The 27,683-nt window shown below is 28.6% G+C and overlaps 1 protein-coding gene across 1 annotated transcript in view; it reads right to left on the bottom strand.

Moving 5' to 3' along the window:
• LOC113384614 (xaa-Pro dipeptidase-like) overlaps window positions 1-27,347 on the bottom strand; it is a 47,997-nt gene extending 20,650 nt beyond the window's left edge. The window contains exon 1 of the mRNA XM_026622361.1: window positions 27,161-27,347. Coding sequence (XP_026478146.1) covers window positions 27,161-27,334 — 174 coding nt within the window. The 5' untranslated portion in view covers window positions 27,335-27,347. The remainder of the gene's footprint in view (window positions 1-27,160) is intronic.
• Window positions 27,348-27,683: the final 336 nt, after the last annotated feature.

The following is a 27,683-nucleotide window of genomic DNA, read 5'->3' on the forward strand; positions in this document are numbered from 1 at the left end:
TTTTGAAAATTATAGACTAAATTATTGAAGCAATTATGTTGTGTGATAAAATCAAGTGTGATATTGTTCTTTTGCCGCATACTATATTATTTTTTTCTGAATTTCTTATACTGCTAAAGCTAAGACCATATATGAATCACAAAGGCAGGGCATCAATAGAATATTAGAAAGTATAAGATAGAATATTAATAAAATTGGAACTTTTGAATTGTAGACGGGGTACAGGACAACGTCTGTCTAGTCATCTAGTATATATAGCATAAATTTGCAATAATATTTATTACTACTACAAAAGTTTTTTATTTTTTATTTTTTACATATTTTTTAATAGCAATCAGAATGAACGAGATCTATCACTGTTGTGTGTTGGACCTGCTATCCCTGATGATGAATTTATTATTTCTCTGTAATACTTTCTATAATATTCTCCTTAAACACGTCGATTTTTAGAAGATGACTCAATGGTTGACCTATAGAGAAAGGTCAAATATCTTCAGACATAGGCCAAATATTTATGGAGATAAGACAAACTCACAAAGATTTAAGAAATACTAGCATAAGACTCACTTAATTAAACAGAATAATTAACTTTAGTAGGCATACCATAAACACCATCATCATCAACATCAACCGTTATTTTTATACCATCCTTTGCAAAATTGGGCTATCAAATAAATAACCATCAAAAAATTTTTAAAAAGAAATAACATTTTAGTTATGTCAATGGACCAAATACTATTGATGCATTTTCTCATATATCTATGTTAATAATTCCTGACTGAAAAATGCTAGATCTACAAACTTCGAGATGATATTGATAAGGTCGCCATCAAATCTAGAGTCCAATCGTCTTCCAATGGCGATCGCCAACTTATAATTTCCGACCAGCATTCTCTTTTTCGCAAATAGATGCCAAGATAACATTCCCAAAAATAATAAAATAAACAAATGAGTCTTTTACACGCATGATGGGATGACGCAAGAAGATATCCGAATAAGAAACCAGTTTTCTCAGAATCATTCACCGCATTAGATTCGCGGCGAATGAACCAACGGTCACCGTTTCGGTGTTTTGGCTCGGTTGAAGGTTTTTTAATACTTTTTTTCCTAACGAAATCTGCTGTGTTGTTTTGTTTAGATTGTGTTTCTACTAGGCATATTTGGCAATGCATTGGTGCCCAAACCGTGGGGTAACTGATCAGGCCACGCAAGATTATATCGTGGGCTAGGTTATATTTTGATAATTAGATTTAAATGGTCTATGAATCTTATCTTACGACAAACGACAAATAAAAATTGAGTCAAAGTTCCAAAGAAATAGAGATTGCATAATTTTTTAATATTTATACTTTTACTATCTGACACTTGAGAAATAGATTAAGATGTTGCTTGTTTTCATAAAACGCATTAATTAAATTTCTTGTGTCAATAAAAAATGCATTCATGCACTTGAAGATCATATCCGTACGCCCATAAAATGATTGGCATTCGATTTAGAGACATTTTTTTTAACTAAAACCTAACATTTGCTGATGTTCAAGATGAAAGAGACACAAATATTTTATAAAAAATGCACACAAAGATTATATTTTTATTATTACTGTAGCATTCAATCTTTTGTTAAATATATTTCAATTGAAATCTTTTTTAATTCTCATTACAAAGTTGTTTGTAGCTCCACGATAGAGCTTTAAGGATTATTACGAGCTCGTTTCGGACAGCTTGATATCAAGCAGTACAGACATAAGTTTGTTTTATTACGAGCTTGTTGGTGGCTCCACGGTAAGATCTTTAAAGCTTATTACAAGCTTATTTCGGACAGATTGATATCAAGCAGTACTGACATAAGTTTTCATTAAAATAAAGATCTAAATATGATTTCAAGTAAAAATAGCTTTCTGAAGCGTATCTATATCACTAATAGAAATATCTAATATCTAATAATATTCCTATCACAAAAAATAGACACAACTGGGTTGCCATCAAATAATGACAACAATAATAATCGAGCCTGAAACAATTTTATTATTATTGATTACGATTTGTATATAGATAAATAAATAAACAAATAAATAATGCTAATATTAATAAAGTTACAAAAAATTACATCACAAAATCTTATAGGGCACTAATCGTAAGTGAAATTCTTTAAGTTCTGATTGCTCTTCAAAAGTAAGATATAAATGAATAAATAGATAAATCTTATAACAGTATTTTACTTTTTTCTTTTCTGTAACTTTCTATAACTGATCATATTTGCTTCAACATGCAGTATTCTATAAATTTGCGAATTATACTAGCAATAGATTTTATATCTACAATGTTTAAATTATTAAATTAAATCATTTGGTCCACCTCTATATTTTTGGAGTTGAAAATGATCGAATACGGAAATGAGCATCACAGACGTAGCACCTGCCTTTAATGAGTGTTTTATAATAAACTGGTATTATTTGATTTATGAGAAAAACTTCATAATGACATGGAATGTATGCAAATCAGCAGATAATTTCACTGTTTTTTTTTTCATATGAAAAAATGACGCAAGAAGTAACATCATCCAGAATTATCTAAAATTATCTGGGATAAAAATAAAAAACAATAAATTATCACTAAGGATGAAAATAAGTAACAAAAATGTAAGAGTAGAATTATTTACTGATATCAAATATAAAAATAAAACGTCTCTTATAAGTAACAACACTGCCCCTTGAATAAGTTTCATATTATATTTATAGAAGATGCACAAAATGGAACTGGCACTTTTGTTTTACATTCAAATTACAAATTTAAAAAACAATTTCAACAGTTTGAGAATCTCTGACCTCTGTCTATGCCGTTGTTTATTAGCTATAAGAATACACCACAACGTTCTAATCTCGAAAGCAAGGGTCTGAATGCTAATCCTCTTTCGTGGGAAAGATTTAAGAAAAAAAAAGCAATTTTGTGTGTTCCGGTTTAAAACAACGTTATCCGAATATTAAAATACAACCTAAAAACGAAAATACAGAGATAAAACTGAGGTACTTTGCGGCAAAACTTTGACAACTTTTACACCAAGCTTTGTTACATGTCTAAGATGGTTCTGCAAAAGATTATTTTTGCATAAATACATATGTGAATAGGTTTAGATCCTTTTGGTTCAAAACATATGCTAATAAATAATAGACAAATAGAAACTTTCCGAAGGCTAGAAAATGTGTATATTTTTTTATCTATCTGAGTAATTAGACTCTACATATGGAAATATATCATGGATAAGCCAACCGGTGAGTTGTCTTCTAAAAAAACGAGATTGTCAAGGAAAAGGTTCATCACAGCAGCTCAAAGTTCTGATTTCTGTTCAAACTAAATTCTAGACTTTTTTCATAATGAATTACTACTATCTTATCTTTATGATCCAATGCATCAAAGTCACACATATGAGTCTAAAACGGTGCAAATAGAGATAAGAAACGGGATATTTGTAATTTGTAATTCAGTTATGCGTTATATAATATAAACACATACTAAAATACTGACTCGTTTGAATTTTGTTTACACCATATATGAGTGCAAACACGTGCTCGATAAATTGAAACATTGTTACATAGAAATATGCACACGTGCAATTTTTTAACTGCGTACATGATAAGAAAATACATAATTTTAAGCTATTCGAAAAAAATTAATCCGAATTTAAATCGAGATATTTAATAGTCTTCTATAACTCCAGATTGTCTGGACCGCCGAATCGAACCGCCTGGATTCGAAACAAAAATTTCACAGACAAAAGTTGCCCATCAACTTATAGACATTTTAAAATCCAAGCAAGCTATTTTCAATAGCAAGAATGTTTTATGAAAAGAAATATTCTTATTAAAATTCAAAACACGATGTAAATGTTATCTGAATAAAAAGCCACAACTTGGAGCAAAACGTTACTTTTAACACGTTATTATGACGAGTTATAATGATGAGTTGGTATATAAAAGTTGCCCACGATGTCAGTCCAGAAAAACGAGATTTTAAGAAGCTGTATAAAACTAAAACAAACATGAAATACAAGTTAGATATTTCTACCTGGATTACCTGAAAAATTATTCGAATAATAAGAAGCACTTGATCAACAATTATAATTTTATTAAAGCAAATATCTGGTCTAGAAGGTGCATTACAATTTATAGAAATCTTTAACTTTAGAATCATACTTTGTCATTTTTGAAAGAACTACTTCTATCTACTCTTGACACTTTTTGAATTTAATATATTTTAAATATCTAGCTTTAACAAAATTAGTAATTTTTTTGGATTTTTTTTTTCTTAAAAACAAGCAGCAAGAATTTCTATGAAGTATCTATGTCAGGAGTCTGCATCAGTATCAAAGAAATTTTTATCCCAAACTAATTGAGACAAGAAATCAACTGCCAAGGTAGAATAATTTATTAATAATTCAGAAATCTAATTTTTAATAACCTAGGCGTAACTGGAAATTTGTCTTAAAGCAAGTCGCATAAGCTTCTCAAAAAGTGAAAATATTAATTTTTTATAAAAATGTGCCTCCATGAAAATTGTTGTAGGTCATTAACTCTATTACCATACAAAGTTTCACCAAAAACGTCTAGCAAAAATTTCTCAACAATTGATTACAAAGACACGGTTTGGCCGATCTAACCAAAATCTGATCACCAGGATTCCCAAAAAATATCTTGCGAAGTTTTTGAATTTCCAAAACCAAGTCAGAATTGTTAGCGAAAATGTGGACAAAAAGTTTTGCACTTTTCTGCTAATTATGAAGAAACGACTGGTCCGAGAACTAGATAATGAGACTCATTATTGAGATATATCTCAATATATAGTATAGTATACTCCAAATGTCTTAAAATTTAGATTTTAAATCGGTGAAGTTGTTTTTGAGAAATCGTCGACGAATGTCGATGTCAAACTATTCAGAATGACTTGAATCATTGAAAAAACTGAAAATTAATATTCCAGAAATATAATGCTAAAATAATCTAGGTGTATCTGGAAATTTGTCTTAAAGCAAGTAGCAAAATTGTTTAACAAACATTTTTCAACAATTGATTACGCAGACATGGCTTGGCTGATCTTACCAAAATCTAATCACCAGAATTCCCAACTAATATCTTCCAAAATTTTTGAGATTTCGAAATCGGATCAAGATTTTTTCCAAAAACGTGGAAAAATGGTTTTGAAAAACGACTGGTCTGATCATCGCAGTACCAGTCAATAAGAATCATTATTGAAATGCACCAAATGTCTTAAATTTTAATTAAATAGTCGGTAAATAGTCGACAAAAAATCAAATTTTAGTTGCATGCACTAACACACACAAACCTTTTACAATTTCGGTGTCAAAGTATTCAGAATAACTTGAATCGTTGAAAACATATATGGTTTCAAATGAAATTTCTAGCGAAAGCCTGAACTTCTTTTTCAAGAATCTTGCATCAATCTAAAATCATGTCGTATTTTAAGAAATCTAAAAGTTTCAAACCTGTGGTTTGAAATGGATTTTGTAGCAAAAGTACAAACACCTTTTTCAAGAATCTTACATCAACCTAAAATTATGCAAGAAAGCTAAAAGCTTCAAACCTAGGTATTTCTAGAGAAAGCATGAGCCTATTGTTCAAAAATCTTGCATCAACCCAAAATCATGTCGTCTTGTAAAAAAGGTAAAAGTATCAAACCCTTGGCTTCAAATGGAATTTTTAGCGAAAAGCTGTACTTCTTTTTCAAATATCTTGCATTGTCAAAAAATAAATACATGTGATATCTTACAAGACCCTTCCCTCACCCCACGTGATTTTTTGTGATCTTTTGTCAAACCCCCCCCCCCTTGCCCTAAAAGCCTCACGTGATTAATTGACGTGCCCCAAAAGCATGAACTTATTCTTCAAAAACTTTCAAGCAAGCTAAAAGTTTCAAACCCCTGGCAAGCAAGCTAGATAGGTCACTCTATCACGAATCTGCCGACAAATTAAATTTCCCTAATAATAAGTAATCGTATGCAAAACTATTCCGTCTTGCAAATCGCATAAAATGCGTCCAGACCCAGACAATGGTTAGCTGACGAGTATTATTTAGTTATGCTTATTTTTCTTTAATTACGCACAGACATTGCATTGTGTGAGTGTGAGGAAAAACATTGTAATTTCGTTTACGATCACAATGTAAATAATAATATTGTCGAATTGCGAAAGTCAGCCGAGTGACGTCACGGCTGAATGTACGTTGTGTAATATCCTATGATTGGGTCGACTTTCTAAAATACGAACAGTTCTTATAATGTGTACTCATTAACAGTTCTCAAACTGTACATTTTTAACGGTAAAACCAACTGTTTTCAATACGGCATGTGCCCGGTTGCTGTCTGTCTTCTATATGATTAAAAATGATCGCTGTAACGCTACATTAAACTGTATACATGCACATATTTTGATGTATTTATGATTAATTGATGTTTTGTATCAATAAAATTAACAGAACGGTGAAAATATTTAGAATTTCATTAGATTTTGTATGTGTGGTACATGTACTTGCACATATAATACTCTACTCCCAAAAAATAATTCCAACTCAAATCAGATAAATGTAAGAAATTTTCCTCGAAATTTAAAGTTGACATCTACAAATGGATATCACTACTGCATGATATCAGACTGTTCGGAGTGTGAATTAACTTTGTTGTTACAAACCAGAATTCTTTTAGAATAATTTATAGAACTCTATAAACTACAAAGATCAATTATAGCTTCATACATGCCTTGAATCATTAATGTTTTGTTATAATTTTCTGACACAGCTAAAAATGTTTTATTTCTATAATATTTAGGGCTTAAGTCAAACAAACTCCTACTCAAAAAAAAAAACAAATAAAGGTGCTATTTATTATTAAGGGCTTCATAAGAACAAGATCGACTAATCGTCATCAAAAATTAGAAAATTACCCTAATTCACTCTTTGCTCCGTACACCAGCATCGAGAAAACTAAAAAAAAATATGGTCAATTAATTTGATCTAGTAAAATTCATCACATAGTACATACCCACCACTAATATGGGGTAATTACTTATCTATAATTGAATTTCATTTCATATACATACACTAAATTAAATTTCATTTCATATAATATAATGGGTGTTCTGATCGTTCTTAAAAAAACAGAAATAGTGTATTGGCCATCAATTTCTCCAAATATTAAAATTTTAATTGCAATTGAACATAAATAAAATTGTGAAAATCACCCATAGAAACACAATACAAGAACGTTATCACTCATGCGGAAAATACGCCTTCAACCCTCCTAAAAAGTATTGATTTGCCCTTCGAGAAAAGCTGTTAGAAGACTCGTGATATTTTATTTCCATTCTAAAAGAAAATCTTTAAAGAGAAAATACATTAACCCGAATTATCACTTAACTATGAAAACTTGAAATTATAATAGTAGTATGTTTCTAAAAGATATTAATCCTTTATGTATTTGTATATAGCCTATGTTACAGATTTTTTCTATTTTTCTGAACAAAAAACAAGGTTTCTTGAAAAATTTCGAACGTAGAAAGCTATGACACCAAAAATTCTACAAAGAGCTTCGTTCTCTCAAAAACTTAATTTCCATTTTCTGCACTCTTTGCTCCCTATCTCCGAAATGGCTGGATCAACCATTGCCAAAAACTAATTATCATATCTCCTTATCGGAAGAAATCGGATGCTTTTTGAATAATTCAAATCGGTTGATCCGTGCTCCCGAAAACGTGGAAATACATACTATTTGCGTTAAATTTTTAACTTGATATGTGAAAAAAATCCATACATAAGTGCAGACAAATTTTGTATTTTTAATACCTTACCGTATTGCAGACTTTTCATGCTCCAAAAAGTCAATATAATTGTTTTTAATTTTTTGAATGATCTATAATTTCAAATGTTTTGCAATTTTCCATTCACAAACCAAATATGTATAACCTACATATTTTGCAAAAACAAATGTACATGCATTGACATACGCCCAAGATAAAACTGAGTCTCTGGAATTTGGCTCACCAAAAAATATTTATAAAATACCAATTAATTTCCTGCATGAACTATTTGTTCTGTATCAATATCATTTTTAAATTCTTCAAATGTTCATTGACATGCACTCATTAAATCAAACTTTAAACGAGTTTTAAAATCAAAACTGTCGAAGACGCGTCGAAGATAAGAAAATTATCAAATAACATTTAACTTTTTGAATAATATTTATTTAAGCAATCGATAACATTTATCATTTTTGGTATAGAATGGTTTTTAGGCCCTAATCTAAACTAAAATATTAAAATTGAGATTCAGATATCGTAAATCAATAACTTGGACGATGATTGAATGCTTTTATAAGCCTCGTTTGACAATTCTTATTGATTTAGACCCAATTTCATCATTTATATCAGAAATAAAAAGTTGATTTATATTTACACGTTTTGTTGAAACATTGAGTAAATAAGAACAAATTTTAAATTTATTCAAGTTTTAAATTTATATATGACAAATATATGAGAAAGCAGTAATTCGGGAAAGTTCATTTATTACGAATTAATAATTGGCAATTATGTATTATGACAATTTTATTACATCAAAATTTATTATATATATTGTGTAATCATGCATTTAGAATTAAATTATTTTTGAAGTGTATATTCCACTTATTTTGCTCCCATAAATTTCAACTCTTTAGTATTGTTAAAATTTAAAATTAAATCTTATAGAGCTGATAAATATATAAACTGTTGTGACTGACCTTTTTGAAATATTTTATTCTCCAAATTTTGAATGTTAAATGTCTCTCTTATTGAGAAGAAAATAACTTTGCAAGGACATACTGGTTATAATAAATATATTTAAATATAACTTTTAAATTAGAAGATTGCAGATATATTGTCAGCATTCTAATTCTGAAGTTATAAAGTAGAAAATATTATAAAAAAATATATGACATATATATAGTATATACAAGGTATTACCAGAAATTAGGATCAAGCTAAACCGGGTGATACTTTTGATCTGTTCTGAAAAAAAAAATAGAAAAAAATATAACTCACATTGTTTAGATTTATAAGCTTTTAAGTGCTGCCTAGAGCTTTGATAAAATTGTGACCATTTTTCGGTTATTATGGTTAAATTTTAATAATTTTATTCATTTAAACATAAAGCCGTAACCGTGAATTGCATTTCTAGAGCAAAAAGCTTCTAATAGTCTATCGATTTCAAACATTTTAAATTCATAATTAGCAAAAAGTGATAATTCTTGAAATCTTGGGGCAAATGTGTTATTATTTTTGACTGTGGTCCTAGAAATCTGGTTCGCGCTTACGGTTCCGAAGTTTAAATGAACAAATATAATGAAAATTACCTATAATCACCGAAAAATTCCTCAGAGTTTGACGAAAGCTCTTAGTTGCACCTAAAAGCTCATAAATTCCTAACAACGTAAAATATTGTTTTTCCTAAATTTTTGCTGGTGAGGTCAATACTATCACCCCGTTTCGGCTTCACGTATATTTCTGGGACAATGAAGAAATCACCTGGTGTATATGACATTGCTATTCTTAATTTGAAGCTAAATATTCGAATGTACCATTCTGAAACAGTTGAGTTGAATTATAGTCCACGTCGTCTTATAATAATGTACTTTTTGCATATATGCCTACAATGAACGGTGCGTGGTCTAGTTTCTCTTCTGAGCTAAAGCCGAAGCCGAGAGAAAGCCCACTCCTACATGTGAACGTCGCCGACGTGCCGATTCGAATACGAATTGTTTATTGTGTACCCAGTGATCTGGAAATTTACTTTTGAAAAAAATAATACGATATGATGCAATAAAAAACAACGAAACATAGTTCTAATAAATTTTATTACAGCTATGTTTATATTTACAATGATTACTGTACGCGAAATGAGTCACTGTTGTTTTCACGGAATTTATTGTTTCATACACTAGAAAAGTTTATAAAGAAGGTTCTATAACATATGTATTTCAAAATTGATTTATAAAAAAAATATTTATGGTAAAGTAAATATATATACAGTCTGTGTTTACAGAAATGCGCAATCCTTCTTGGAATACTAATCGCACATCTCATGTATTTATCTTTATTTAATACACATAGCAATTGGGCATGGGTAAATATAAAATCTCTTAAAACGTGCATTTTCAGATTAAATTCAGTATGACAAAATTAGACAACCCTAATATTAACCATTACAAATTTTATATAAAATTCAGATTTTAATTCGTGAAGTTTTGCTGACAATTAAATGAATAAACTACAAAATGTTAGAATAAAATCTTTTCGGGCATATTCAATATCTATGTAATCCTGTTTATATATTTGTGTGTATATACTTTTATGTGGAAATCATCTATAATTTTTTTAATTTTAATTTTATTGTTAACCTCTTAAAAATATTAAACTTATCTGATTTTTAATTCATTACAATCGGTGCTCTCAAAATCATGGAAAAAAATTGTATACACATATAAACATGTACACTAGGGTGGTCCTTAATATGGACATTTTGAAATTTCCTTGCTCCCTTAGTTTATAATTTCTTGTAATATGAAGTATTTACATTAATTATTTTTGCCAAATGATGATGAAATTATATTTCTCTCCATAATAACTTAAATTGAGGCTGTTACTTAGGTTTCAATATGAGGTTTTTAAAAGAAAAATTAGGTATATTTACGTCAAATTATATCTAATAAAATTTGTATAAAATACATATATGATCAAAAGTATTCCAATTTGATAAAAGTAGAATTTATTTTTCACTGCTTTGTTTTAAAGAACGAGTTAGAAATTTCATCATTTTTACTAGTATGAATTTTGAATCGCACGTGCCATTTATTTAGAACGACTTTCATAAACTCAAATATTGACATTTAAATTACCATTAATTAGTTAGAAGCAGTTTTCGGAATTAAAAAGAGATTAGTGAGAACAAGTGAAAACAAATATAAAAAAAGTTAAGCGTTTAGCGGTATAATTGAAAAGTGTTGAAATAAATAGTAATAGAATATGAAATAAATGTTGAAATATGGGTTCAGCTAGTGCTAGTGCTAGTGTAAACAAAACTAATTTTCATAAATTATGTATGTATAAATCCGAATATAAAGACTATATTTGTATGAGGGCGTCCATTAATCACGTGATCAAAATTTTGAGAATTTTTGGACCCCTATCCTCCCTTGGCAGCAACCCCACCCATTACGTGTATTTTTAGTATCTAAAAAAGTTTTTAGAAACTTTTGATTTTTTTTTAAATCTTGTAATTCACCGGATTCTTTCACGTTCCTGAAATCCGGACTCTTCTCTTATTTAATGTTAAATAAAATAATATTTATTCTACTAGAATTTATTTAGATTATAAATAGATTCGGTTTGGCCTTCGACTTCAATCTTTTTATCCAGACATTCGATTTCATAAATATAAATAGCGTAATCTGTTTTCAAGGATAAATATTCGTGGGTGCGCTATTATGATTATTATATACAATGTTAACAAAGAGTTTTTTTGTACTTTTAAATTGGTAGATAATTGAAATTTTCTTATATGGACAACATTAATTTTGCGAAAAAAAAACGCAATAAATTCTGTATGTATGTCACTGAAAAATAATGGAGATATTTGGTAAATGTGAATAAAGGATTTTATAAAAAAAAAATGTTTGGGTTAATATAATAAAGGAAACTAGGCAAATTGCTGGAACTTCCCGTACCATTATTTTAAGGATTAAATTTTTTTTGAACTTTGAAAAAATTAGGTTTTTTCCGTGAACCGTGTTCCCGAAATCGTCGACGAAAATTTGTATCCGCACACACACACATAGATACATAGTATGTATGTATTACATACATACATACATACACAAACCAAGTTCAAAATGTTCAGAAACCTCTGAAACGTCAAGATATGTAAAAATTTTAACCTACGGGAAGTTAACTAGTATTAGAGAAAACACTAATCATGCAATTGTCTTCATTATTTGTCTGTATAAGATATTAAAGTCTTGATTAACAAAAAATAAATTGTCAAAAAAAAAAAATATTTGTCTCTATTATTTTTTTATTTTTAATTAATTTTTGTCATATTTATTTAGTTTATTTAAATTAAGTATCATTTTAATTCTATTGATAAATTATTCTAATACACAACTGGTTACTCTTTCTGAACTTTACTTATTTACATTTTACCCTAACTTTCATTACTAATAATTATTTATTATTATTTCTTGTATGAAAATAAAAACTAAGTGTAAATTGTTACTTAATCAATAAGAATAAAATTTAGTAAAAAAAAATCAAATAGTGATGTTGGCGAAGTTTTGTAGTCAAACTTCTAAATATTTTAGGATGTTCGTTTAGAATTTAACTTGTTAAAAACTAGGATGTTCGTTTAGAATCCCTTGAGCCATGGACCACAATTTATACGATTTTTATAAAATTGTACAATATTTTTTAAATTTGTAGTTGCAATTATGAATATTGTGACTGTTCATAAGTAGTCTGTTGGAAGTAAATAGATATTAATATATAATGCAATTCTCTACAATGGACCCCTATTTTCATTTCGTGAACCAGCATAATTTTTCGCTGACGTGGACCCCATGAAAGTTGCCAAAGACCCTTGGAGTTAAAATGGGACTCTTTGGGAATCACTGGTTTAAAATTTAAAGGCTTCTTAAACTTTTGTCATTCGCGACCTCATTTATGATTGCGAGTTTCTTGACAAAATATAAAAGAAAGAGAAATTAATATTAAGTAAGGATATACATATATACATATAAAATATATGGTTTGAGAATTCGTTGTAAAACATACAAAAATCTGAACGTGATATTATAAAATGATAGATATATTTGGCATTAAAATCTCTCGCAAACCCATAATTTTCCTATATAATAGCAAATGGGTGCCAACCCATTGTTTAGGAAGCCATGGTTTAGATCAGGGCTTCTTAAACTTTTTAATATAGCGACCCCCTCCAAGCTTAAGAAATTTTAAACGACCCCCTCCTCCATATAATGAATATATATTAACAAAAAATAAACAATTGTGACAAAATAAACACTTTTGTAACAATTTTTTTGTAAGAAAACATAAAATTATAAATATATACAATAGAAAAAATAAACTTTTGTAACAATTTTTTTAATATAAACATATTAACTTCAAACAATATTAATGTGACGGGTGGGATTGTTTATTTTTACACAAATAATTAAATTTAGGCTCAATTTGATCGTAATAAATTTTCAACGTTTATTGAAGTTGAACGATATTTTAATTTCTATAATTTCTATAATAATATGTAGTAAATTGTAAAATTTTATATATATAAATATGTAAAATTTATATATAATGATTGAAAAGTATCAGATATTTGCGACCCTTCTTCAGTAGTTTCGCGACCCCCTGGTTTCATTTAAAAATGTCATTTTTTTAACATTTAATAAAAAAGATTGTATTACATCGAATGTTTTTAAATTTTAGAGAAAATATCGGTGAAGAGTCAAAAATCGGCTCACATATACAAACACACATATTTTTTCTAATTTTGATGTCAATCGATTCAGAATAACTGAGAAAACATAAAATTAGAGACGTTCTACCAAAACTTCTCAAAAATGCAAGTATAAAAAAATTACATTCGCAGAATCCATTAACTTTAAAAGGCCATTTAATTAAAATGAATTTAACGGTATGCAGTCTCGCAGCATTATATGCTTGAAAATCATAATAGCTCATCGAATTTAAATAATTACCCAAACCATATACCTGTGAACCCTGAATATACCTGTGTGCACGAAAATCGATTATGATTTCGCAAGTTAAATAAAATAAATATCGATTTTCATCTCTATGTTTAGAGATAGAGAATTATTTTTCAGTTAGATGTTGTTCTGCGTTGTATGTGCCTGAGTTGTTTTTGTTGTGTTACTTTCGAATTGTTATTGTACCTTTCGTGGAACTCGCCGGGGAGAAGAAAACAGCTGTTCGTATGTCTGAATGAGTTTCGTGTATTATGCTGGTATGAGTCAAGCGAACGCAAAGAGCACACAACAAAATACAGGGATGTACTGGGATAGAAAATTCTCAGTAAAAATATTTTTTTATATATATCTTTACGTTTCAGAAGCTTTTGAACATTTTGGCATACCTTAGAAAAAAATGATGTATGCGCATGCGCATGTGTGTGAGTTTGTGTGTGTATGTATATGTGTGTGCAGATACAAATTTTCGTCGACGATTTCGTGAACACGTATCAATCGATTTGAATAAGTTAAAAAACATTCGATTCCTATTGATAAGGAGACATGCTAATATGGCAAAGGTTGGTCCTTACGTTTCTGAGATAGGGTGCAGAAAATGACAATTAAGTTTTTGAGAGAACGAAGCGTCTGCTTCGAATAATTAAAAAAAAAATTCACTTGTATTTATATAATGAAGAATTAATTAAATATTTGACTGCAATTCCATATGTTTCGAAAATCCAGAAAAAAAATTACAAAAAAATGCCATTTGGTGGTCGAAAATCAGATATTTTCTACAGTATGGATCAATCGACATAAATAGGTATCAAAAACTTTCATAAAATTTTCAATAAAATAATAAATTTTTTTTTAAAAAAATGCTAGTTTTCAAAAAATTTCAAGTTTTCAAAATATATCAGTAATAATAATAAAATTTTATATTTTTCAAAAAAAATTATAATTTTTGGAGTAGGCAATTATTTCAAGATTGACATATTTCCAAAATTTTCAAAAATGGCAAAAAAAATCATAATTCTCAATATTTAATAATAATAATAATAATTTTCTGAGCTTTTAAAAATTCGGATCAAATCCTGTCATCGACTTAGAATATAGGAACAAAATATGTATAGTTAATTTGAAATCAAATAAAAATTGTGTTGTTAAGTAAAATTTGAATAAAAATTAAGAAAAAAATAGGAATAACAGAGTTCGAATAGCTGAATTGTATTAGGAGTAAGAAGAGAAATATTGGAATTGAGCTGAACTTAAAAGAAGAATGAAGAAAAAAATGGAATGAAGCTAGAAGTTAAATAGAATTAGAAATTTGAAAACTTTTTTCAGAATTGACGAAAATTGAAAAAAAAGTTTGATGATTGGTTTACAAACTTTCGATATTTTAGCAATTTTAATAATAAAACACATCACATTTTGGAAGCTAACAAAGTCAATAGTCAAAATGCCAATTCTGTAAGAAGTTGCTTTTATAAAATTTGACAATTTTAACTTTTATAATAATTCCCATTGAGATAAAACAAAATAACGTTCCAAACAACTCTGCAAATTGTATATTTGCACTAAATTTTTTCTAGTTTTTCAAACAACCCTATGATTTGTGCATTTGTGAACTACATTCTTTACTTATTTGTCTGTTTCAAACTATTGGAACAAAATTTAGGTATTATTTTAAAAGATAATACTAACTATTAGCAAAATCATTTTCAGAAAATGATTATGAAATTATCTAAATAGAAATAAAAAAAACAATTGAAATATTGTTTGTATGTAGAAAAAAAGTAAACCCGTTCTACTGTAACAATCTTACAGATCTTAATATATCATATATACATGTAATTAGTTTAAATAAAATAAATTTACTAATATTATATATAGGCGTATCCATTGGCATATTTTTAACTTCCTGAAGGAGAAGTTTATGTTTTCATCAAAAAATCCGATTCGCTAATTTTATGTTTTCTCGACGTTTCAAGCCATTCTGAATCGTATGAGACTAAATTTGGTAAAAGTATGTGTGCGTGTATGTGTGTGTGTGAATAGATTTTTTCATTTAATGTTCATGATCATAAAAACATAAAACATTCAAAAAAATTCTCGTTGAATTAGTATTTGTTTCAATTTCAAATTCTTCAAACAAATTAATGTAAAAGAATTTAATATAGTTACAAATAGCAGACTATGTATATAAAACACAGACAAAAGCATGTAATCCAGAACTATTTTAAAAATGAGGACTGTTTAAATAACCGTCTTGACTTAGATTCAGAAACAAACTTTGATCGAAGATAAATATTTGGTTTAGTCTAAATGCGATACTGGGCGTCGTTCCATTTTTAAACCTCAGCGTTCCAGTTCCAACGATTTGATTTGCAAGTTCTTCTCTTCAGTCAGCGAAATAAATAGCAGATTCTTGCAAAAGCAACACGTTCGATATTTTATTTTTGTATATAATATGTATATATAAGAGTATATAAAAGTACCCATACAAAAATGAGAAAGGTGGAAATCAATAAAGGAAACTCAATGGGGTTATAGGAAAATTGGATTGCGTGAAGGCAATTTGAATATATTGCTCTTTATATTTGAATACACACTCCATATTTACTATTTAACTTAACTAACGATTGTGTTAATTTATTATCAAACCAATATTACCTCAATCCATTACTGAAATTGAATAAGGGTGTCAACACTTTACTAAATGGAATAGATGTCTGGTCAGTTTATCTTAATGCCTAATAACTTTTTATACCTTACCCATCTATAATGTAATTTATTTAATCGCAGTTGTCTCATAAAATAGTTTGTTACATCATTTTAATCGTGAGACAGAAATATGTTCTGGGACAGGTTAATGTAACTTTAAAGGCCATCACATAGAAAAGCGTCGGTTTGTTTTGGTAAGAATTAATCTCATTGTTCATATAATAATAATCGATATATATACATACATACATATATATATATATATATATATATATATATACTTATCATTAATGTGACCTTTCACACGTTATTTAAAGTTTTCATACAACTCTTGGCAAGAAGCACAAACGAGCTCGAACTTGCTTAGTCTTGTTGTCTAGCAATGTTTAAATTACTCCTCTAGTATTTCATATGCCATTGGATATTTTGCAAAAATTGCAAATATGATGTTACGACTACGAGACGATTGTATCTTATTTCTATTTTATTAAAAGTAATTGACCCTGTTTTTCATATCTCAAATGCCAGAGACATGAGCTTCAAGTTTAAATTTTGTTTTGATTCTGTCGGTGAGAAGTTTAGTAAAGTTGTTATTCTGGTATAGAGACATGAATTTTATGCAATTTTTGAAAAGAGGGCAAATAATATTTTCACTATATATTTTTTTACAAGTTATAAATTAATTTTAGAAAGAAAATAAAAATTAAAAATAGTCAAAATTTTAATTCTAGAAGGTGATGAATTGGAGGGTATAAAAAAAATTGGCACCTAAATATATCCATAATTTCACCCCTCTAAATAATCCAAAAAAAAAATATATAAATGCATCTTATTAATCTAGAAACATGTCGCTATCGTATGAAATGCGAACAAATTAAAACAAAAAAAGTCTTATCACAAAATAGCAACAGCCTGAAAAAAATATGTTTTCAGATTTTTTTACAACATTTTTGGTATTCTTTTTCAAAATAGTTAAAATCGGAATTTAAGAATGAGCATCAATCTGTCTACCTTTCTTCAGTTATTCATAGTTATTCAATGGAGCATCCTATTATTTGTATTTATTTATAACCTTTGTTTTGAATCTTTATCATTGTTTGTATTTTAATTACTTTATTTTATTTATATTTTTTGTATTTTAGCATCACACATTAGCTCATAGAATTTGTATATTCCGATTGCTAATTATTAATAAAAAAAAAGAATGAGCAATAGTCATACTGAAGGGAAATCTATAAGGAAGATTCTGTAAAAATTTCAATTAAATCCAGTAAAAATTGAGAAATCGTGGGTATCGCATTTAAAAAACGGAGCACTCAATTTGAATGGTTCAAGAAACCTTTGATTTGTATTGATTAAATTTTTGGTAAGGCAGGTCTAGCAGTTTTATCCAATAAAAAAAGTTCAAAATGGCAGTCAAAAATGATCATTAGACATATGCATATCAATTTAGATAACATATTTTATAGAGATTTTAATAATAGGTAAAAATTTTGTTCACATTTCTATGGGCGTTTTTATATTTCGTCTCTAAACCAGCTACGCAGCGCGATTTCTTTGAATTTTGTTTAAAATTTTCAAAAAAATTCAAAATTAAAATGATGTTACTTATATAGCAATATATTTCCAAGTGAAAATAGCCCTTGTCCGGCATTGCTGCACCAATAAAAAGTCAGCCCTACTGAATAAATTCTAATAACAAAAATCATCAAATATGGATGGATTAACCATTGGGTTACCATCTAAAAAATACGAAGTAAGAAGTTTCAGCCCAACAGCTGAAATGTAAACGACGTATAGGACGTAAGGTTCTGATTGCTGTTAAAAATATAATAATAAAAAAAAAATGATGTTACTGTCGTAATGCCTTGTGATCAAGAGATCAATAAATTCATACTATTAAAAAATGGCAATAAAGATAGGGACAGTACTTAAAATAAACTAGGTAATTAAAATTTGATAGTAATGATAGGTATCATAGTCTGGTGTTGGTTAAATCATTCGGTAGTTTTCATTTTTTATTGATTGTACTTAGGTATTTAATCCTTTCGCAAATATTCCAATCGGTGTATAAAAATAATAACGCCTCCTATAGTTACATAACTTACAAAAGCTATATATAAGGATCGTGCTATCAAACTATAAACGCACACGCATATTTATTTGAATTTGCAAACTCCGTTGTGCACAAGGCGGTTCCCAGGATAAATAAATTTATCTTTCCTTTTAATATCTTTTTAGTAAAGGGCAACGTAACAATATAACGAGCAGAAATGCGGATGTGTCGACCTGACAACGTGGCCGCGCAACCGACATTCGACGTTGCTCAAGGGTGTCAAACCCAAAATTTGACCTGGGTTGTTTTTTCTAACAGATTTTGGGTCATTAGACTGCAGATGGGTAGTAATACTCAGCACGTAAGATAAAAAATATTTTAATGATACGACGTAATTGTGTACAATAATAATGAGAGAAGTTTAAATAACAAGTACTCGCTTTGCTTTGTAAGGGTATAGAATTTCTTACTTTATGATGTTCAACTTACGATAATTGTAATTGATACTAACTACAAGTACATTTTATACGCAAATTGCAATTAACATTAATGTAGTTTTTAACTTCCCGAGGAGATGTTCGTTTTTGTCAGAAAATCCGATTTTCTAATTTTATGTTTTCCCGACGTTTCAAGTAATTCTGATTCAAAAGTTCACCTTTAGTCGACGTTTTTCCTAAAACGTTTTTCCTAAAAGCTGCATCGATTTCAAAAATTCAAAACCCATTCGATGAAACTGAATAAGGATTGATTAGTTTCGCCAGACATTAGTTCAGCACATAGGTTCCCAAACTTGTTTGTATCGTGGACCTCTTATATTAGATACCGCCATGAATGACATGGACTCATATTTAGCCGATATCGATTTTTTTGTACGTTTGTATTTGTACTAATGTTCAGTATTTAACATTTAAAGTGAAGATGCTAATCCAAAACATTGACTTCATAATAATAATATTGACAAGATATGTTGTGATCGTCTATAGTCGACCTCGTTAGTTTCTTTTCGTTGCCGTGGACCCCTTGAAAGTTGTCATAAACCCATAGGGGGCCACTTTGGAAATCACTGGTAACATGTGCTAAATAGTTTTTGGTAAATATATAACCATAAATTATAAAGGCTAATATAACCATTTTAGGCCCATTGACCGTAAATTTGACATCCCAGCAGTACAGCATACATGTATGTAGTACCTAATAACAATACCTAGACTTGCATTGTTGCGCCCAGAACGAAAGTACCTGTGCAACTACATGTATCAAGTAGTAGAATGGCTGGTAGAAAATGTTTTTTTTACCGATTTTTTTTTAGTTTTCTTGTAAATTCACTCAACAAATTGAACATTTCATATTAAACTTTTCATTCATTAAATATATACCTAGTTTTAATTATTATTTTTTTGGGTTTTGCTGATCTCACGTACACTATTCTGGTAATTCCTATTTTGACTATAACTTTTATTATTTTATACCCTACATCATTTAGTGGATTCACAAATAATAATTAGCAAAACATAATGTACATACTACGAAAATTATTCAAGAAATAAACGAAATGCATATTTGCACTTAACATTAGTTGTTGTATTCATCACTGGTACATGAAAATGAATTTTCATTTGCATATCTTTACGTTTCAAAGTTTTCTGAATACTCTGGCATACTTCAGAAAAAATTGATGTATATGTGTGTGTGTGTGTGTGTGTCTGTGTGTGCGGATACAAATTTTCGTCGACGATTTAGGAAACGCGGATCAACCGTTTTAAACAATTCAAAATCCCCGAATTTAGAATTTTTGTCCGAGATTGCCCCGTATTTTAGAATAGTATATTTAATTGAACATTCAGTTTTTATTGATGAGGAGACGTGAGAAGATGGGGAAAACAAATTTGTTTTTGATAAAGGCAGGGCTCAGGCATTTTGAAAATTCAGGACAAAAATTACAAAATGGCAATTTAGTCTTTGAGAGAGAGAACGGAAAATCCAATTTGAATGTTTCAATGAAATAAATACTTGATTAAATTTTTGGTAAGGTAGATCCAGCGCTTTCAGAGATCAAATAAAAAAAAAGTAAAAAAAAAATACAATTTGGCAGTCAATAATGATCATTAGACATATGCACATCAATTTAGGTATCAGATATTTTATAAAAATTTTAATAATAAGTAGAAACTACAATTTGGCAGTCAAAAATGATCATTAGACATAAGCATATCAATTTAGGTATTAGTATTTTATAGAGATTTTAATAATAAGTGAATACAACAATTTGGCGGTCAAAGATAATCATTAGACATGAGCACATCAATTCAGGTATCACATATTTTATAGAGATTTTAATAATAAGTAAAAACTACAACTTGGCGGTCAAAAATGATCATTAGACTTATGCACATCAATTTTGTTATCAGATATTTTATAGAGATTTTAATAATAAGTAAAAACTACAACTTGGCGGTCAAAAATGATCATTAGACATATGTACATCAAATTATGTATCAGATATTTTATAGAGATTTTAATAATAAGTAAAAACTACGATTTGATGGTCAAAAATGATCATCAGACATATGCACATCAATTTAGGTATGAGATATTTTATAGAGATTTTAATAATAAATAAAAACTACAATTTGGCGATCAAAAATGATCATTAGACATGTGTACATCAAATTATGTATCAACTATATATTTTATAGAGATTTTTACAATAAGTAAGAGTTTTCACGATTTCGTTATTTCGACTCGGTTGCTTCGAAAAAAAGTTTCAAAAAAAATTTCAAGAAATTTCAAAATTGACTAAAAACCCATTTTTTCCAAAAAAAAAGTCAAAAATTGCAAAATTCTCCAAAATCTATTTTTTTCTAAGTTCCACTAGTTTTCAATTTTCATTTCAATCTTCTTAGCCCTGTGTCTATTACCGAGTCACCTCAAAGCTCCTACAACGAGGCATGTAGCACAGTTCTTAAGATTTTTCACCGTGTGGGCGCGTAAAAGGAAATTAGAAACTCTGCAAAACGAAAGCTCAAACGTAAACCCACAATACAAAGACAAAATGATTTCGAATAGAAGGCGTAAAAAATTATAGTTTCCGCTGTTGCTTTGTATAGTTTATTATAAAGGAAACAATTTTGTTACGTGCATGTAAGATGAACACTATAAAAAGCATCATAATGAAGGCTTCCACCTTCCACGCATTGATTACATGGGCAGTTGCACTTTTACGCCATTTATAATGCACTACTATCGCTTTTATAACTTTAAATGGTCATCAAAATGAAGGAAATTATTTTTATAAATTGCTGTATGAATTTAAATTATATTTAAGAGCCATTTGGGAAATGCATTTAGAATCATAAGGACGTCGTTAAAGACGTTTATGGTCGTAATCATATACTCACTAGATAACTATATGATTGGAATCATGAGATGCAATGAATACCTACAGAATATTTATTTATATATTTTATACAAATTTAGATTCTTAATTATTAACTTCCCGTAGGATGAGTTATAGTATTCGCAAAAAAATGGAAAATGAAAATTTTTATTTATCTTTACGTTTCAAAGGTTTCTGAATATTTTGGCATACCTTAGAAAAAATTGATGTATGTGTGTGAGCGGATACAAATTTTCGTCGATGATTTCGGGACAACCGATTTGAATAATTCAAAATAAATTTCGATTCGTATTGATAAAGAAACGTGCTGATTAGTTTTTGACAGAAGCAGGTTTAGCCGTTCCGAAGATATGGGGCAAAAAGTGCCAAAAACGGTAACTCAGTTTTTAAGAGAACGGAGCGTCCGATTTCAATAATTCAATAAACATTTTACTTGTATTGACAAGATGAAAAACTGATTAAATTTTTGGGAGGGCAGGTCCAGCGGTTATGGAATCTCAATAAAAAATAAGTTCATTCGGCGGTCAAAAATGCTTATTGGACATATGTACATCGAATTATGAGGTATTTTATAGAGATTTTAATAATATGTACACATTTTGTGTATGGTTTTCGGTTCTGTACCAAGATTTTTAATTACGGTATGGAAAGTTCCAGCAATTTGCCTTAAGACACCATGCCACACACCACTAGTTTTTTCACTTGTATTTTGGAACAAATAAGTATTCTTGTTTAGGGATGTTTTATATTACTATAAACTACCAATACACAGGGTGTCCCAGAACTTAACGTCAAGCCGGGGGGTGATAGTATTAAAAAATCCAATTCAAAATCTTGTTGCTTAAAATTAGATATAATTAAACATTTTAATACTGGCGCTAAACATAACATGTAACTCGATTTAAGTGTGAATTGTGAAAAATAAAATAAATTTATATCTGGAGAGAAAATATTTTTCCAACTTCTTGAATTTTTTTGAGACAAGGAAAAGATAACAATAGTTCGTGAAAATGGTTTATTGCTGTTTTACGCGATTTTGCCAATTTTCATCAATTTCCTATTAGATTATTTCACTTCATGAATTTATAAAAATATCGTATAAATTAAAACACATTCTATAAATTGTTTCATTGTTTGTTACCGGTAAACATTATATATTATTTTCATATTCTGTTATGAAACTTTTCCGGGAAGGAAATAACAAATAAAGCGCCGTTAAGATTTTATTGCCATACATTTCTCTTTGTTGTGAAAAGAAATTTGTTACTATGTTATGATACAAAAGAAAGTATGTAAAAAGACAAATACCTTGGAATTTTAATAAAAAATCGATTTCATTTTTAACTAATATGCTCAAAATATTAGAAGGATCTGTTTTGCATGTTAGTCGCTTGTGATTATTTTTTTTGTAGTAATTTTTTTTTTAAAAAAAAAAAAACAAAAATTTGCTTTGTTCAAAAAATCTTCAATTTCAGCCTAACAAAAGTAGGAAACTCTAATATCTCGATTTGTTTATATCGTGTTACAGTGTTAAATTTATGGTTTTTATTTTTTTTACTCAATTTTTTTCAATAATAATATTATCAAGTCAATTTACCATTTTATTGCAACTGTGTATATTTCACTATTTATAAATCAATTTCATTTTTTATCTATTATTAAAGATAAAGTTTTGATTGACAAAAAAAAGAAAATTTTATCTATAATCGCCCAAAGATTTACTAAATGTATATTTTAGAAATAAATGAAAAAAAAAGATTAAATGCGTCAACACACTTTAGTACACTTTTTTAATGAGGGCCTCTCAAAGTCCACCGATTTTAAACATTTTAAATTCATATTTCAACAAAACGTCTTAATTCTTGAAAACAAAGAGAAATTGTGTTATTTTACACAACAATCCTAGAAATGTTATTCGGTTTCAAGGTTTAAATAAACAAAGTTAATAAAAATTAACCCCAATAACCAAAAAATGGTTATAGACTCACCAAAGGCTCTAAGTTGCACTTAATAACTCATGATTACCAAACAACTTAAAATTTTTTTCAATTTTTTTCAGGACATTTAAAATCAATAATATCATCGCATTTCGGCTTGACGTTAAGTTCTGGGATACTTATAAGTGTAAAATTAACACAGCCAGAACTAATCATTTAATTATACTTTAGTATCAGCAATTAAGTTTTTGATGGTAACTTTTGAGTACACCATTATTCTGTAAAAATATTTACCATAAAACATTCAAATAAATTAAACATAAATTCCATTAAAGTGATAATCTACGGATACTGTTTTACTCAACTTCCTGAATATTGAAATTATAAGGGATTCTTAAATTAATTAAAATATGTTATATATGGTAAGTTTTACGATGGTAATTCTCAACTTCAGTTGAGCAAATAAAATTTTAATTAGAATTATCATATAACATGTACAACATTAGAGATATAAAAATGTAATTCCCTTTTCATTTTTAAATTAAATTTTTCAAGTAAAGGAAGTCGGTAATATACGGATATTCAACCTTTATTACGTCTTCATGATGTAAAATAGAGAAAAACGAAGTCCAGTTGCAATTTTCTGATTAAACTTCTGCACTCTATGAATTACAGATGACAATTTCATTAAGACATTCCAAGTATTGGCCACGTCACCGACAACAAAGTTTTTATAATCGCAGGTTTTTCGTATGAGAATATACGAGTTTGTTATTGATCGGATGCGACAAACGCAAAGTGTATAGAAGAACTGGCCGGAAACTCCTTAAACGAACAACAAAAGGAAACATTAAATCAATTCATTGATGGCAAATCATTGGTCGCACACTAGATATTAAATTAGATTAATGCGGATGTTCCCGAACTACGACTAGGAGACCCTCTCAGAGGTCCTGTTGCTTAGAATTAGATATACAAACACGTTTCCAAGTTATTAATACTTATTAATTGAAAAAATCTAATTTTACAGATTGTAAACATCAAATGTGGCATTCCTTAATTATTTCTTTAATACAGATTGATCTCTACAAACATTCACTATTTGCCCAAGAAATAATTATATTATATATGTGAAACATATTTTCTGTCAAGCTTTTTGATGGAAACTTGATCCAACGTGAAAATAAAATTTTGAGTACACCATTATCCTGTAAAAATATTTACTATAAAACATTCAAATAACTAAACACACATTCCATTAAAGTCATAACCTACGGATACTGTTTTATTCAACTTAAATCTTAAATTAATTAAGATACTTTAATATTAATTAGGAAAACGTAAAATATGACTCTAGTATTTTATTTTTTTTATTATTATTATTTTATTTAATTCTTATAAATATAAGATAAGATCATCACATGGATTTATCCTAATACATATGTATTATATTTATATTTCAATAAAATAGTTTCTTTTCTTTGTACACACTCACCTTACTTGACAGAAAATATGTTACAAGAAATACTGGCGGCGTGTGCATCGAACTTGAATTGGATAAAAAAATGCACACTCAGACACTCAGATAAATTCTCTCTATATATGATTTAATTATTATCAACAATCTTGTTACAAAAAAGAAATACTGTACATCTTGATCATGTTCTAAAATAGTATCCTATTTTTCAGCAGTTAATATATTAATAAGCTCCTGAACAGTGTATTTTATTAATATTAGGCGAAGTAAAAAAAAATTCATTATTTTTGCAAAAGTTAGCTTTAATTATCAATATCTTGCGTTCTATCAATCTTATAGGGTTTTACTAGAAGACGTTAGAAATTTGAGATTTCTTATTAAAACTTTTCTGACAGTTTTGTTATTGATTGCCTTAGTTTTGTTTGGACGCGCATCTAAAATAAACACTAGCAAAGAAAAAATACGATAGTAAATATAGATAATACTAATATTTGATTATAATTATTTCTATTAGTTTATCCATTTTTAAGAAGGATTTTCTAGAATTGATAAAAACAAAATGTTTCCTTACTATTGATTACTTTGAAATATATTAGACAAAATTATTCATGAAGTAGTTATAAACTTATTTTATTATAATAAGTAAAAATAATGGTTTATTTGCTAAAATTTACTAATCGTTTAACAAAAAAAAAAAGGGAAAGTGGGAAAGCAAGCAAAATACAGTCTTCACTGCCTGTTCTGGCTAATATTGATCGAATTAGCAAAAAATTCTATTACAAATAAACTAGGTACAACTTAAGTGAGTATTTTATTTTTTGAATAATATAATTCAGTTTTACGAATAAAACTGGCTTATACATTTTATTCAATTAGATTTGACTGGAAGTCAATCTCATTTTTGTGTATCAACTTTATCGCCTAGTACAATTTTTTTCGCATGTTCTAAATATTCTCTATAATCAAGTTATTAAAAATCTTGTGATTTTTTTAAATGATCTAATTAAATAAGACTAAATTTTACGACTTTTTTAGTGGATGAGAATATAACGGTATATTTTAGAGAGACTTATGTAGATTTAAATACCGTACATAAAATACACAGATACAATACATTCTTTGTGTTTAAATTAAATAATTAAAAATTTTGCATTTAATTAAATTGATATAGTAAAAGAATTTTGTAGACTTTAATTGAACATTCTATCAAAATTCGGATTTTAATTCCCAAATAAAAAAAAGCCTCAATAAAGATAAAGAAGACATAGAATACTAAATATGAAACTTCAATAATGCTATAGCATACAAATTTTAAGGTCTAATTATTTTGAATCTAATTTTGTATAACCCTACGTTTTTGTAATTATTGTACCTGTCAATTTAATGACTAACTGATTTTTAGGGTATTTTTATATTATTTTTCCCGCCGTCACAAGCAAATTGCGTAAAATAGAAGAGTAATACTTGACGTGGTTGCTATAGCATTCGTCATATATAATGATTAATATAGGATAATTAGACTGTCCTTATAAACGGTCAAGTTTGGACAAGCGAATTGCGTAAAATAGAAGAGTAATACTTGACGAGGATGCCATAGCATTCAGACTGCCCTTATAACCGTTCTGGATGCTTTTTAATCAAATTTCGGATATCACAACCGATTTAAAAATACAACGACTGTCATTTTTTGTACCTTGCTGAAACTTTGACTGTCCCCAAACGTGTTAAGAAAATTTTCCTTTACTGGTGCAAAATATTATAAAATTTCACTAACCTCATCGGTGTATCGCACGTCGTCGACGGAGTACATGTCCTTGAAGTCCTCGAGCCGATGCAAGGGTCCCATCCAGACCGCATATTCCTCTGGCAATCTCGGAACAAAAAGCGTGCTGCGACCTGTTCCGACCTCAACGGCCCCGAACAGATCGGGTTCCTTAGCGCCGAACATGTATTGGAAGTAGGATTCCTGCGAAGGAGAAGGAGGACAAAGTTAGAATCGATTCGAAGATTATCCTATCGATATAATATAATATGATTTACAATTTCTATATGAGTGGTTCAGTTCACAAATTAAACTGAACCACCCAACAAAGCGATAAAGGTGTTTTTTTTAAAATTTATTTCTTATAACCAATCTGAACTTTGGGTTCAATGAGGTTATTTGCTGACGGGTACAGGGCTTTTAGAAATTCCCCCAGTGGGGAAGTGAAGAAATACGATAAAAAAATTACATTTTTGTTAAAAACAGTATTTTTGTTAAAACTCTACACTAGACCGGGTAAGGGGGCTATTATAAA

Source organism: Ctenocephalides felis, unplaced genomic scaffold (assembly GCF_003426905.1).
Source record: "Ctenocephalides felis isolate EL2017-DRISC unplaced genomic scaffold, ASM342690v1 CF-g0.4_SCAFFOLD_03571, whole genome shotgun sequence".
NCBI lineage: Eukaryota > Metazoa > Arthropoda > Insecta > Siphonaptera > Pulicidae > Ctenocephalides > Ctenocephalides felis.